This window comes from Lytechinus variegatus, chromosome 16 (assembly GCF_018143015.1).
Source record: "Lytechinus variegatus isolate NC3 chromosome 16, Lvar_3.0, whole genome shotgun sequence".
NCBI lineage: Eukaryota > Metazoa > Echinodermata > Echinoidea > Temnopleuroida > Toxopneustidae > Lytechinus > Lytechinus variegatus.
The window spans coordinates 15,092,082-15,107,312 of record NC_054755.1 but is presented as its reverse complement, the minus strand read 5'-3'; the positions used below and the strand labels follow the sequence as shown (position 1 = coordinate 15,107,312).

Here is a 15,231-nt window from a genome sequence, read left to right as displayed (position 1 = left end):
ATTTTTTCTGGGCTTCATTTTTGGAACATATCACAGACACCGGTGACAAGTGTGACCTTCTAGCTCAGATTTTTTAAAAGTCAAACCAATGTTAACCAATCACTTTAAGGCTACTGCTGCGGTATAGGTCTATGGGTATATAGAGAATTACACTTCAAATACATGTGTTATACCGAGCGAGAAAAAGAACCTTTATACATGAAATTATTATCATTGGCAATGTCATGAATACAAAAACATAATCCTAAAATGATCCTAAAAGGGTATTTTCTCCCAAATAATTTGAATTTGATACCACGTTTTCGCAGTATACGCTTTGGTAAATCAAGAGGAATGCATTTGATGCGATGTAAAACATGATGTGTGCCAATTGAAGGAAAGGCATACAGTATTAAACTGTATTGAATGTAATATGTCCATGCCATATCATCCTACAAGTTAGAGTCGCAGTATAAACATCTTCCTGCAAATTACGTTATTAATGATATTGGCATGAAATACTATGCTAAAAATGTATTCAGTATAGAAGTCATATCAATTTAAAAAGTGTATTTCGTAATATTTTTCATTATAACAATGATTATTATGACTTGATGGGCACCTGGATTCATTCATTCCAGTAGAATCCAGGAGAAAGATGTAGTTTAAAAAAAAATTTAAACAAGGCGCGTTCAAAACATCAAACAACCAAGTTTAATTTTTAACATTTAATCTTCAATGAAAAAAAATCAAGCTGTTAAACAACAACTGTTAAGTTAATATAGTAAACAGTGTTGTATATACAAAAATAAATCAACAGTATTTTAGTGTGTACGGAAGAATATACATTTAACAAAATTAGTTTATTATCATTATATTAGATAATAAAATCATTGAAGAATATACAACAGTATGAATCTTAATTAGGATTAGTTATATATATATACAGATGCATAAATATAAATAATGTAGATTCAAAGCCTACAACAAAAAAGTACGGCCTATCTCAGCAATCAAAGCTTTAACGTCACACCGAAGAGTTTGGTTGCAAAAAGGTTTTTGATCCACTTTAGACCATTCCGAGAAAAATTAAGTTTCTTTTTTTCCCTCCCATATCGCAATATTCTTATGAGAAGCTAAGCTACCCTATCATGTGATCATGAAGTTAGGTACTAAAAAGATTATCTGTCTCCAATTCGTTTATAATACATATATATATATTTTGTTTAATCATCATTGTTGATCTGACCCCTTTTATTTGCAAGCAATCTGAAATGAATCCAATCCCTATTGATTATGTATATGAGTGATTTTTCTTTGCCACTTTTTATTCACGTTTTATTGTGAATTTCACATTTTCTTTGGTATCATCAGAGCGACTCAAAATCTATAGGTTTTGGAGACAAAAACAAAACTTATGAAAAATTGATCTAACCCCTCTTTAGAAGAGTTGGTTGCAAAAGAGTTTAGATCCACTCCAAGAAATTCATTTTTTGTTATTCTCCCATATTGCAATATTCTAATGCAACACTAAACTTTCTTGATACCCTGCCATGTTAACATAAAATCGGGTATAAAAGAAATTTACCTGTCTTCATATTTTGTTGAAATATTCATTTCCAAAAAAATCTTTGAGGATCTAGCCCTTTTTGCAACCAAACTGAAATAGATCTGACGTACCCCTTTTGAAAAAGGGGATTTATCTTTGCCATTTTCGTTCACTTCTTAATAGGAAATTCATCTTTTCTTTGATGTCATCTTATAGAGCTACTAAATGTCTATACATTGAGAAAAAAATTCAAATTTGGTGAAAAATAGATCTAACCTCTTTTGCAATTGAGATCTTCATAGAGACGCATAGGCATTGATACGCACTGGACAGTACAAAGCATCGCTGCATTATTATTATTTACAAAATCCAAGCAACAATGAGGAAACCATTATTTCACATGAGACATAATTAATACATTTATTTGGAGGTTCATTATATTTTAAGATTGCAAGCATGAGTTTTGAGTACCTGTATATGGATAGTTAATAATTAAACGGAGATAAGAATAGCATAGTTATCAGAAGATTGAAATGAAAAGTGAAACATTTATCTGGAAAACATGAAAGGGTTGGATACTGCTGAATAAAATAGATTGATACATTTTCGGAAATAGGTTGAAATTCAGAGTCCTCTATATTTTTTTCACTTTGATAAGGTTTATTTCATTAGTGGAAATAGGCTGTATACGTTTGCATTATAAAGAAATCGTTGGTTTTGCTTTTCATTTCATTATTCCGATTATCAATAACATTCCGATTATTATTATTAGCATTTTACATTATTTATATAGACTATAAAAACGCTGTAATAAAATAGCGGACGTGTAAACATGTCACCAGGTGTGCAGTTAAGCACTACCAATTAATGGTAAACCATTCTGTTTGATTCTAAACTGTGTTTCAACACTTCTCTGCATGTTTTCCGATATAGATACCAGGTTGGTGTTGGTTTAACACCGGCGTTTTTGCAAAGTAAACAATTGTTTAAAACTTAAGCAAGTTCAAGCATTAATGTTAGAGTGACGGACATAAACAACGTGCTCAAAAGTAAACACTGAGCACTTTTATAAATAATAGTGTATATTATTATTGTTATTATTCTCCTTTTTATTGTGCTTGTTGTTATTACTGCATCATTATTATTCTCAATCCTATATTGCTGATAACTATTTTGCTGCAATATTCGCTTGTTGTAAATCAGCTGCTTACAGTCATTAATTTTCTATTGCCACGTTCGTTTGCCTATGAATAAGATAAGATACGTATCTACAAACAAGCATTCGAAAAATGGGATTACGAACTTAGTTCAAAAGAATAATGTTCTAAACGTAAGCGGGTAAGTTTCCCTCGCTATTGCACACAATAAACCAAACAACAAAAGAATCACGAATACAGTGATTTGTAAACATGTATAAACACGCCCCTTTTGAGCGGGAGCACCCTATTACGAAATACCACTTTTTCTCCAATGCATTGTTTTGAATATTACGAAATTCATATTTCTCCCCCACCATACATGTCCTAACCTGCTTTGCCAACAGAAGTGCGTAGTCTAAATTCATTCCCACCTATGCATAAAACAAACAACGCACTCAGAGCGAACTCAATGTGCACTGCGAACTGGGCGTGTTTTAATTGGTGTACAGTACGTAGTTGTGTACACTTATTCTATTTTCCGCGCATGACTGGTTCGAGTTATTGCGAGGGCAGGCTGTGTGCGGTGATCGGAGGAAGTAAGCAATGCTCATCGCCGAACAACGGGGTAAACACTAAATCACTGTTTAATTTAGCTCTCCTTTTCCTCTTTCTGATATAAAAAAATGGAGAGATATATAAAAGTATATACAGATGCATGCGCATGCATGACTGATGATGATAAAACATTACACTAACAATCATTTATAAAAGTTCACAATTGCTAAGTAAACAAATAATGAAATAAATATTACAATCCCGTGATCGAACTCTGCCTATTTTTATTTTTTTTTTGGGGGGGGGTGGGTGCTTTTTAGAGGGAATATAGGATATTAGTATACATTCTTGTGTTGAAAATGTGCACATTTTTCTTCGTTTCTGTTTCAAAATAAAATTTGTTTTTCTAAACATTTATTTCTCATTAACGACTAATTAATGACACAAGTACATGACAAAAGCATGCTAATAATTTCTTTCTTTTCAAGGGGGATTCGATTCCTGAAATTCACGATAGAAATAATGTAATGATCTTTATTAATGAGAAAAATATCAGGACCTATATGATTCAGGTATTTATTATATTTATCATATTTGCATTCTTTTCTTGGATTACTAAATAATCCGGTATACCCCGAATGTTCTTTGGAGATATTCTTCACCCAAACCACGGCGTGACATCTTAGAGTAGCTATCTTTATACCGGCTCACTTTCATCTATACCCACTTTACTTAATAACACTCTTGAATTAATATTGGATGAATCAAGCGGGGTCTAATCGATCGATATTCACGTACATTTAAATTGTAGATTCAAATCCAGGCTTAGAAGACGTGCGCCGATAATACCCATCAACGGGGTTCTTTGTTCCCAAGGCCTGCTGGGCCTTGGTAGCGGATATGACTGCGGAATTCCCCCTGACGCACTGGGTTGCATTTATGGGGTTTGGGTCATTTACGTGTGGCTTCGCTGTGCCCTCGCTTGTGCGTGGGCTCGGGCCAGCACTCCGGCGTGGCGGTAATTACAATGTTCGTGAGTTCGTGTTCGCTTTTACGTATGTGTTTAGTGCCGAGCGTCGCTCGCTCTTTTCATATCATGCCAAGATTCCTGCGATGGCTTTCGACTCCAGCTCGGTGAGTGAAGGTATTCGAACTTCCAAGGCGATCCCCGAATGCGTACCACTGGTATATCGCCTCGCGCCGTTTACTTTATCAGACAAGGAATAAAACGAGAAAACGACCGCCTCGCGAGGCGAGTCGGGTCGATTCAAATCTTTTCATCCAATCTCCCTTGTTGTATTTTTGTATTTATTATTCATTCAAATAAAATTAATACATACATAATCAAGAAAATATAAAACAAAATGATGATTGCAGCTGTGAATACAAAAATCAAATTACACTGTAATAAACATAGCAGGTAAATTGTATCAGAACATCAGAGACATAATCCGAAAGCATAATATTATGCAAAAATAACTTTTCAACAATTAATGTATGATGTTTATGTTCGGATCGATCGATAAGCTAATTAGGGTCGAGGATGGCTTCACCGATCGGGGGGGGGGGGGGGGGGGGGGGGGTCAAGGAGTGATTAGTTAATTGCCCATATTTGTTTAAAGTAGTGAAAAAAGGAGGAAGAATGAAGTACGAAAAGTAAACCAAAAAATATATGTAAAAAAAAAATCTGTGTGGTACGTGTAACTATATCCCCCAATTTTATTCAATTGAAAAAAAATATTCTTTTCCAGAAAAAAATCTTTGTGGACCAAACCCCTTCTGAAAAAACCCTGATTTTTCTTTACCATTTCATTTCGTTCACTGAGGGAATTTCAACTTTTATTTGGTATCATCTCATAAAGCCACCAAAACTCTATACATAATACAATGAATCACAAAAATCAAATTTGATGAAAAATATCTAACGCTTTTGCAACTGAGCTTTTTACAGGTAGAGTAAATTAACACACGTGCTATGAAGATTAATCACAAGAAGGATATATAAAATTAGATAATAAAAAAAACAAGGGAAATAAAGAATAACCGAAATGAAAGAGATGGGTTATATGAACTTAAACAAGAATGGAGAGAGATGAAGTAAAAAAACACTATTTTTTTATTCTGTGATTCTTTGGGGTTTTTCTCGTTTAATTTCCGATGAATCTGATCAAGATGAGGAAAATAATTGTTAAAATAATCTGTTTTATGAAATTAATAATATGACTGATGCCTACAATTTTTTTAAGATTATGATGTATCGAAAGAAACCATACAAAATTACATATTTGTGATATCTTGTAGCTATTGGTACAAGTCCACCCCACAAAAAATTGGTGTCGGGTTAAACCATTTTAACCTTTGCCATTTTTACCTTTGCCATTTTTACTTCTGCCATTTTTACCTTTGCCATATTTACCTCTGCCATTTTTACCTTTGCCATTCTTACCTCTGCCATTTTTACAACAAGCCAAAAAAAAATTACATGAATAAAAAGAGGAAAATCCTACAAGCATAAGATTGAAAATCTGGTCAAACTTTAGGATGTAAAATAAGAAAGTTGTGACCTTTTAAATTTCCGCCTAATTTCACAAAACTGTTGCACATTCTGGTCGGTATGCAAATAAGGAGACTGTTGACATCATCCACTCACTATTTCTTTTATTTTAATATTAAATATGAACTATTCTCATTTTCTCCTCATTGTCAAGTGAAAGTAATTCCTCTCTGAACATGTGGAATTAGCACTGTTTAATACCATATGATTTAGTCAAATTGGTCCTTATTGTCAAATTTGTAAAAAAAAATGAAATATTTTATAAGTCGAACAATAAAAAAAAGTAAATGATGGACATCATCGACTGTCTGATTGGCATATCACTGAGTTGTTAAAATAGTAAGCAAAATTTCAAATGCCATAATTTTCTTATTTTACATCCGATTTTGATGAAATTTTCAGCGTTATGCTTGTTTGAATGCTCGCTATTCATTCAAATCAACATTTTTTCTGGGGTGGACTTATTAAGCGAAAGATCACTGTCGGAAAATTTTCCACTTGAGTGTGCATCGCTTACTTTTTAAAAATTTCGTGAAAAATTGCTTTCTCAAAAATTGAAAAGAGGTGTGGATGAAAGTGAGGTAATTCAGAAAAACGCACTTAGCCAAGTGAATTGAATTTATTAGAACGTCACTGGCATTCGCCAATATTTTTTTCAAAACAAGAAGTACAAAATAATGCAAAACAAATTCAAAGAATATAAGCAGATAAGCAAAAACAAGTGGATTGATATGAAGATTGTAACGATTGTATTTTAGCTGTTTTGGATTCATAATTTTATATTTTGCCTAGAAGTATGAAAGATATCCGATTATGATTGATATTAAGGTTAATGATTTTTAAATCAGTTCTATATCATTATTCAACTCTTTATTCCATTCCTCCTCCTTGTCACCATTTTCTTCTTCTTTTCTTCCTTTTTTTCTTATTCTTTCACTTCTTCTTTTGTCTCCTTTTTATGTCATTATTGATCTTATGATTGTTTTTATGTTATTATTTATTATTGATTCATTTTTTATTATCATTATCAGCATTATCATCATCATAATCATTATCATTAGTCTTATTTGTTATTATTATTGTCTATTTTATGTTATTGTTGCCATTATAACTCATAATTATTACCACCATTGCCTACAAGGCTCACTTGTTATTCTTTTTTCTCCTACTCGTCCTCTTCCTCCTTCTTAGTCTTGGTTGAAACGACAATTACGGGATTTTTTGCCACAGACAAAATCTTAAAAATCCAATATTCCCTATGTTTATTGTCATGTAAACAAATAGAACATGTTTGATTTATGTATCTATCTCTCTCCAGTGATTTCATTAATTTACATTTTTGTGCCTTTCAAACGAAGAGACACACATAAAACCCAAATAACCTAAATAACAAATTGACATCGTAGCCAACGTAATTAGCAAAATAAACATGCACAATATCACATAGCAAAAATCTTTACTGCATATCTGATGATCTTTATATCTGCCAGTGAACAAATTATTCTTTTTAATGTTTGCTTATTTTAGAACAAAATAGAATGAGGCAAAACCATCCATATTATACTGGGGCTGAATAAGTTGCCCAGGAATTCAGCGTTTCAAAGAATATTCTTAAATTTTGATATTCTTTGATTTTTCGAAATTCAATATGATTCTATTCAATCGATTGAATTCACTAGTAATGATAAAAATTATTACATGAAATAATGATAATTTACTCTGAGCCCGTAATCAGGGCCCTATGGAAAATTCACAAATAAGTAATTATTTCAAACTGATTAAGAGATGGATTATAACATACAACAGCCTATTATACCCATTAATTTCAACCATGCCAGCGAGTGAACTGTGACGATAGATGGCGCCCATGCACTTCGACGAGCAGACTGCTGAACCCCAAACGAGAAAACACGCCAAATAAGGTCAATGACATCGAACGTCACAAAGCCTGACAGGAGAGTCGTATTTACCCCCATCTACGTTCAGAGTTAACCAATCACTCAGTGACAATACTAGCTGAACTCTGCAGGGTTTTGACTACAGTGCATTGTAATGATCGTGATGTAATAGTGCTATTGGTTATAAATCCAAGGAGAGACAAGCCAAGGGGAAAACAATTTTGAAATGGAAAAAGATTTGACAATGGATTATTTCCTCCCTGGTTAAAAAGATAATTTTTCTTTAATTTAACACCCCTTCTCTTCCTCTTAAAATGATTTCATCATCATTCTCTTTCTCTTTTCTTCTCATTCTCCTTTCCTCCTCTTCTCTTTCTTCTACTATTCCTCCCCTTCTTCTTTTCCTCCTCCTTCGTCTTTCCATCCTTCTTTTCCTCTTCCTCTTCCTCCTATTAATGCTACTACAGAATTGCATGTTTATATGATTTTTAATATTATTCAAGTTTCAATCACAATCATTTATTGTTACAAGCAACAATACCTTTCAGATGATAGAATTTCCATGGATACCTATTCACATAAAGTTAAAGCTGCTTTTCACATATACCAAAACAAATTAAAAACTGCTGACATAATTTAAAAAGTTCTAATAAATAAATTTCTTCAAATTCTACAATTTCAAAACATGATTTCCACAATAAGTAAATTTGTATTTCTCAGTCTCCTTTCTCAGTCACAATAAATGTGCAATTCCTTGGAAAAATAGCTCTCAACTAATAAATACTATATCAGTCAACAGTCATTGTGATTTTTAGTTGATGGAAATGGTCCTACTTGTAAAGGTGTTTGATATGCTTAATATTTGCAATTTTTTCAACATGATTTTCAGCTTGTAATAACTGTCTGGGTCTGGAGTGAGGGTGACCGACCACACTCTTTCAAGAAGACTGGAAGAAGAGGGGCTTTCAGGAAAGTCTGTGTTGAGAGTTTTCTGAACCAGTCATCAATTATAAATCAAACAACTACAATACTACATCAATATGAGAAAACTAGAAGAACTTACATTTTTTTTTCTTGATTTTGAATAAATTTGCATAATTAATGTAGTCCACTATCCCCCCCCCCCTCCCCACGTACACAAAAAAAGCCCCGTTATACATTTGAATTAAGAGAAATAGCATGTTCGGTACTCTGAATAAAAAACTGGTATGGGAGAATACTCAACAGTTTCTTTTTAAAGCCCCCCCCCCCCCAGTTGCCTCAGAAGAGCGCAGTCAATCCTACTCTACTCACACAAATGGACAGCCATCACTTGCCATAGTTTGCCTTACATTTAAAACAATACTTCATTGAACAGTAAATGGTATATTACTTACAGGGCACCTACATGAACAATTGCATGGCTTTAAAGTTACTTCAATCTAAAATTTGTAAAGTCTCTAGCCTATTGTGTTTAATTTTAAATTACTTTTGAGTTGCATTCTGAATTGAGTTGCAAGAAAAATTGAGAAACCTTAAAAATATCAAACCCCCACACATAGCATAATACATTTTTTAATGGAAAAAAAAAACAGGATATCATTTCTAACCAAAGTATGTAGAATCAATAAACACTATATCAAGCAATGAATCAAACTGCTATCTTGGACAATAAACATATAAATGAGTTCAAGAGGAATGTTGAGTATTTTACATCAGAAATTACACCATCATACAAACATAACTGAGTAAAAATACCTCCTAAAAGAGTTATCCTATTGCAGAATTAAAAGACATTTTCTTTAAAGGGAAAATGATGATTGAAAAAAAAAATCAGACGAGCATACTGTTGAAAATTTCATGAAATTAGATGCAAAATATGAAATATTTTGAGTGTTTTCCTCATTTTTATGAGATATCAATGCATTTCCATCGACAATGTGGAATTGCTACTATGATTTGATGAAGTCTCTTTATTGTAAAATCTGCAAAATATGAAATATTATATGGTTCATACAATAAATTACAAAATGAAGTCTCTTTATTGTAAAATCTGCAAAATATGAAATATCATATGGTTCATACAATAAAATACAAAATGAGTGAGTGACATCATCCACTGTTTTATTTGCTATTATCACTGAGTTGTGTATAATTACTATTTTGTGAACAATAAAGACATTTACATATGGATATACTGAGTGAATAAAAATAAATTGACACCTCACAAAACCCCCATTTAATGAAAATATACGTATATATATCATGAACAAATAATCATATATTTTCTATATAATTTGAAGTATGATTTGTCTTCATGCTTGGATAATCAGTAGGTATTCTTTGCAGTGATGTAAATTTTGATTTCCCCCAAAATAATGCATGACTCCAGTGAATGAATCCAGATGTCACTAAATTCATAATCCTACAAAGGTTGCATAAAAATCTATTGGAAAATACCTATTCAAAAAATTGGAATTGTTTCCTTAACACATTTTAATATCAATTCTCAAGTTAGTTTCATTGAAAAAAGTATTTGCAAATATATTTATTAACTCACATAGAATTATGACATCATTGACATCAGGATTCATTCATTGCAGTCGTGCCTTACTTTGGTGCAAATCAAAATTTACATCACAGTAAAAAATATCTCCCGATTATCCAAGCATTGACACATATCACAAAATCATGGTATCAAATATCTTGGGAAGATACTCTTTTAGGTCATACATGTATATAATTACGTGTTCATGAGAGAGGTTTTTCTTTGATACACACACAATTTTTGTGATTTTGTTACCTTTGTACACATGTATTCATTCTTTTGTGCTAACATAGGACGCAGTCCTAAAGCCAGTGTATACATTGAGATTTGACATAACTTCAACTAACTTGATCATCTGAAAAGGAAATTTTTCAGCTAAGATAAATAAAGAGTACTGAGAAGTTAGACTTCAAAATCGCAAGTACTGAGTACAATCACTGCAAGAGACAAACAACATGTTGTCGTACAGACAATAAAAATAGAGGTGAAGTTTTCTGAACTCTATCACTATCTTCATCTATCGCTTTGTGGCCTGCAAACATGGCATCAAAAAGCTTAGCATTATTGTATTTAATGTTTAAACTCTAACCAACCTGAATAATTAAATCAACATTTTTGTCTGACAAGTTGTCAGATCTGACATCTTTCCTTGATTCTGATTGGCAGAGGCACTGTTACTATAGTAACTGTTGGATAAAATGGGGACTTGTCGGATAAAACGTCTGACAAGTCCTTTCATGAAACGCTCCCCAGAACAATTATGTGGGGTGAGCTTTCATACACATCTGTTGACTTCTTCGAGCCAACTGGCCAGTCACACACAATGCTGCCTGCGGACTGAAAGCTCACCCCAAATAATTGTTAAGGTTGGTTAAAGTTTAAACATTATTTAATTCATCATCCCCATTGATGAAAGTATTCTCTATCACTATTATTACCTTGTTAGGTACCATTATTGTAAGTCTTTATAATAATAATAATAATAATCAGGCATTAATAAAGCGCCATCTATCTAATAATAATAATAATAATAGACAGTTCTTGTATAGCGCATAACACATTATAAATAACGTCTCTATGCGCTTCCAAAGGACTTGGATATTATTACCCTGGCTTTAGCCCCGCAGCCTTTTACAGCGCGGTGGCATTTCAAGGAATAAATTCCTGCCAGGTACCCATTCACCTCACCTGGGTTGAGTGCAGCACAATGTGGATAAATTTCTTGCTGAAGGAAACTACGCCATGGCTGGGATTTGAACCCACGACCCTCTGTTTCAAAGTCCGGAGACTAATCCACTGGGCCACAACGCTCCACATCTAGAAATATTCTATTCCGAGGTGCGTTATTATTACCCCGGCTCTTAGCTCGAGCTGCCTTTTAGTGCTCATGTATTAAAGGAATTAATCCTGCCAGGTACCCATACACCTCACCTGGGTTGAGTGAAACAAGTCCCAGGTATAAATTTAAATTAAGTCCAGTCGAGTTTGGTGTTTCATAAAGCTTTTTGTAATTCATGAGGGATTTTGCAGGTTACTTGTGACCTTGTTTTGTGGTAAATTATATACACCAGAGGCCAGGTTCATAAAGAGTTACAACTACAGTGACTTTGCCATTATGGCAACTACCATGGAAACCTTGATGGTGAATGGCTGCAACATTTATATAGCGCTTCATTCAATGTTTCTAAGGGGGTATACTATTACCCCGACTTAACACAGCTACGTACCTTGATCGGACGCTTGAACATTCAAGAAATTTCTTCCTACCAGGTACCCATTTACTACACCTGGGTGGAGTGAGGCATATATAAATAAATGTCTTGCCAAAGGATGTGAGTGCTGTGGTGATATTGAACCCTGGACTTTGTGGTTCAAAGTACAGAGACTTATTCACTGAGCCACAAACCTCTACCTGTTGCCATGGTAGTGTCACGAAATTGTCAGCACTGACTAAATTGTCAGCGCCGACCATTTCAGTGAAACCCTTGCTTTTGATTGGCTGATAAGCACTGGCCTCTGACTATTACTATGGTAACTGCAGGGAGAAATGATTTCAATGTTGACAAACTTTGCCACAGAATGAAGATCTGTGATGTCGTTTGAGTTCGTCTCACGAAACGTAGCATTTCTTAGGATCAGGCGGGCTGTCCGGAGCTCCTGGACTCAATGGCTCTACAGATTCTAGAAGAGAAATTAAATAAAGAGAGACATAACTTGAAAATCAAACAACTCATGAACTAGGTCCATATACTTCCTAAGTTATGATGACATTTTCAAAAACTTAACCTTAGGTTAAGATTTCGATATTGATTACACCATGGTCTAAGTTCATTGACCCTAAATGACCTGTGACCTTGGTCATGTGACCTGAAACAGAGGCAGGATATTCAGTAATACTTGAATACCCTCATGTCCAAGTTTCATGAACTAGGTTCATATACTTTTAAGTTATGATGGAATTTTAAAAACTCAACCTTAGGTTAAGATTTGAAGTTGATGCCACCGCCGTCAAAAAAACGGCGCCTATAGTCTCGCTCTGCTATGCAGGCGAGACAAAAATCTGATAAACACATTGGCTCGTATTCTCAAAAGAGGTTTCAATTGTACCATGGCACAAAACCATGGACTATATGCAGATTTATTTCATCGTGTGCACAAAGTTAAATCCAATTAAATGCGCGCTTTTGGCAAAGTGCTCTTAAAATAAAGCATGTTAATGAAATAAATCTGCAGTCCTTGGTTTTGTACCATGGTACAATTGAAACCTCTTTGGATAATATGGGCCAATACCCCCATATAGTTTCTTTTTCTCACAGAGATTACATCAATTTCAATATTTCTCTTTTATCAAAACTTTCTCTCATTAAAGCAAAGTGAAAATATTTTGGACAAAATAATACAGAATATAAGGGTACCTCCAGTTCTTTTTCTCTCTTGCAGACGTGATCTTGGTGTAGATGAGCTGGTGCTTGGCTCTGAGCTAGCAGCACTTAAACTGGCTTCAAGTTCAGCAACAGGAACATACTGCCCTTTTTCATGTTCCTTTCAAAGTACAAATAAAAATACATATTTCTTACAATAATTCCATATTCTTTTCATGTTGGCACTTCTAAGAGGTAAACCTTAATTCATGCATTTTTCTTCCTATTTCTTTTTTTGGGGGAGGGGCTACTTTTCACGACACACTTCCTAAATCTTCAACATTAGAGAAGCTTAACATGTCAAGGAATTCAGATTTCCATGGCTCAGTTCCCAGAGCTCTTTTAAGTATTGCGGGAGAAAAATTACCCCCAGACCAATGTATTTTTAATTTCTCTACCTTAACCCTTAAACCCCCTCGACATTTTCTGCGAAATTTTTTGAAAATTTTTTTACTTAGAAGTCTTGCGCATCATTTGAGACCAAATTTACGATGCTTGGGTAAGAGGTTCGAAAATAACGCAACATTATGTAAGTGCATGTCAGACCCAACATTGCCCTAAAACATGATTTTGAGTTTTCTCATCTTATTCAAAAAGATATGATTTTTTTTACTTTCATACGGTGAAATTTATTGATTTTAGCATAATTATGCTTCAAAGAGGCCCTGCGATAAATTTGGTAAAGAAAACACATAACAAAATGTTGAAAAACAAAGAAATTCATAAAACAAGAAAATACATAACAAATCAGGATTTTTTTCATACTTCATATAAAAAATAATCTGTTGATTTCTGAAAAATTAACTATACAGCCTTGTAGATTACTTCACATACTATTATCATGCCAATTTTCGAGGCTTCAGCAGCGAAGACCTCAATGAGGGTTGATACACCCCCCGGCCATGTAAAACCACAAAAAGCCCAGTCTGGTTAGGGTTAAGTAGACTGTGGTATATTGAAAGCTGGAAAGAATTGAAGGAGGGGGCTAATTAAAGATAAATTCCAGTTCTGGTAACAATTTCAAAATGACTTTTAACAGAATCTAATATAATGACAACCCAAGTGTCTGTTTGTATGAATAAAAAATATGTGCAAAAGGATTCTGGAAGAAATTGTGTAATTGCTGAGAAATAAGCGCGGATTCGGTTACTTCCGTCGGGTCTTTATTCCAGCAATAATAATACAATGTCCCACGTGTGCCTATCTGTGTTGGTGATCTTCAGTGTGAACATTTTTCAGCGTAGATTTCAAGATTTCACAAAGTTCAGTTTATGTAACTGTACCAGATCTAGATCCTCAATGATATAGTGACAATTAAGCCTGGTTTTACAGACTTTCTCATGAAGACAGTCTTCACTCATGCCCCCTCCAGATCTTGACCATTGATCGTCCAATCGTGATGAAAATTGACATGCACATCATCCCATGACGCAATCTCCAAAATTAAATATTTGATCATATGGAAATTAGTCTAGCTTAATATTTTCAATGAATTGAGTATGTTAATCTATGCATGAGATCATAAGTTGGCTGTTAGTCTCTAAATAAAGCTCCTAAACTTTCTTAAGTACTAACTTTTTTGTTGTCTTTTTAGTTTTGGGGGTTATATGACCTGAAAAAACTTTTGACCTGATAAAACTTTTGGGAAGATATTCACCTTGAATTTGAGGCTGTATCGCTGCCATTCTCTCTTTTTATTGAGGATTTTGAAGAGTTTCTCAAAGTCCTCCTTGAGATCAGCATAGTCTTGACTGCGTCGATCGTATCCAACCTTCAACTCGATGATCAGAGCCCGGTCAAAACACTCTCGAGCTTTCTTGTACTCCTCAATCTCAACTAAATTATTATAACAAGATTGATTATAATACTGAATAAACAAATAAATAAATTAGTTGATAAATCAATAGATAAATGAATGAATGAATAAACAAATAGATTAGTAAGTATATAAATACATAAATTAATCAATAAATGAATGAATGAATAAACAAATAGATTAGTAAGTATATAAATACATAAATTAATCAATAAATGAATTAATAGAGAAGTAAACAAATAAATTCATAAAAACGTCAATCCCCCTCCCCGAACAGAAGAGACATAATTTGG

The 15,231-nt window shown here is 33.7% G+C and overlaps 1 protein-coding gene across 1 annotated transcript in view; it reads right to left on the bottom strand.

Annotated features, from left to right (window-relative positions):
- Nucleotides 1-11,719: 11,719 nt before the first annotated feature.
- Nucleotides 11,720-15,231, bottom strand: part of LOC121429449 — a 35,390-nt gene continuing 31,878 nt past the window's right edge. The window contains exons 15-17 of the mRNA XM_041626457.1: nt 14,780-14,958; nt 13,117-13,243; nt 11,720-12,382 (exon numbers count right to left, since the gene is read on the bottom strand). Coding sequence (XP_041482391.1) covers nt 12,312-12,382; nt 13,117-13,243; nt 14,780-14,958 — 377 coding nt within the window. The 3' untranslated portion in view covers nt 11,720-12,311. The remainder of the gene's footprint in view (nt 12,383-13,116; nt 13,244-14,779; nt 14,959-15,231) is intronic.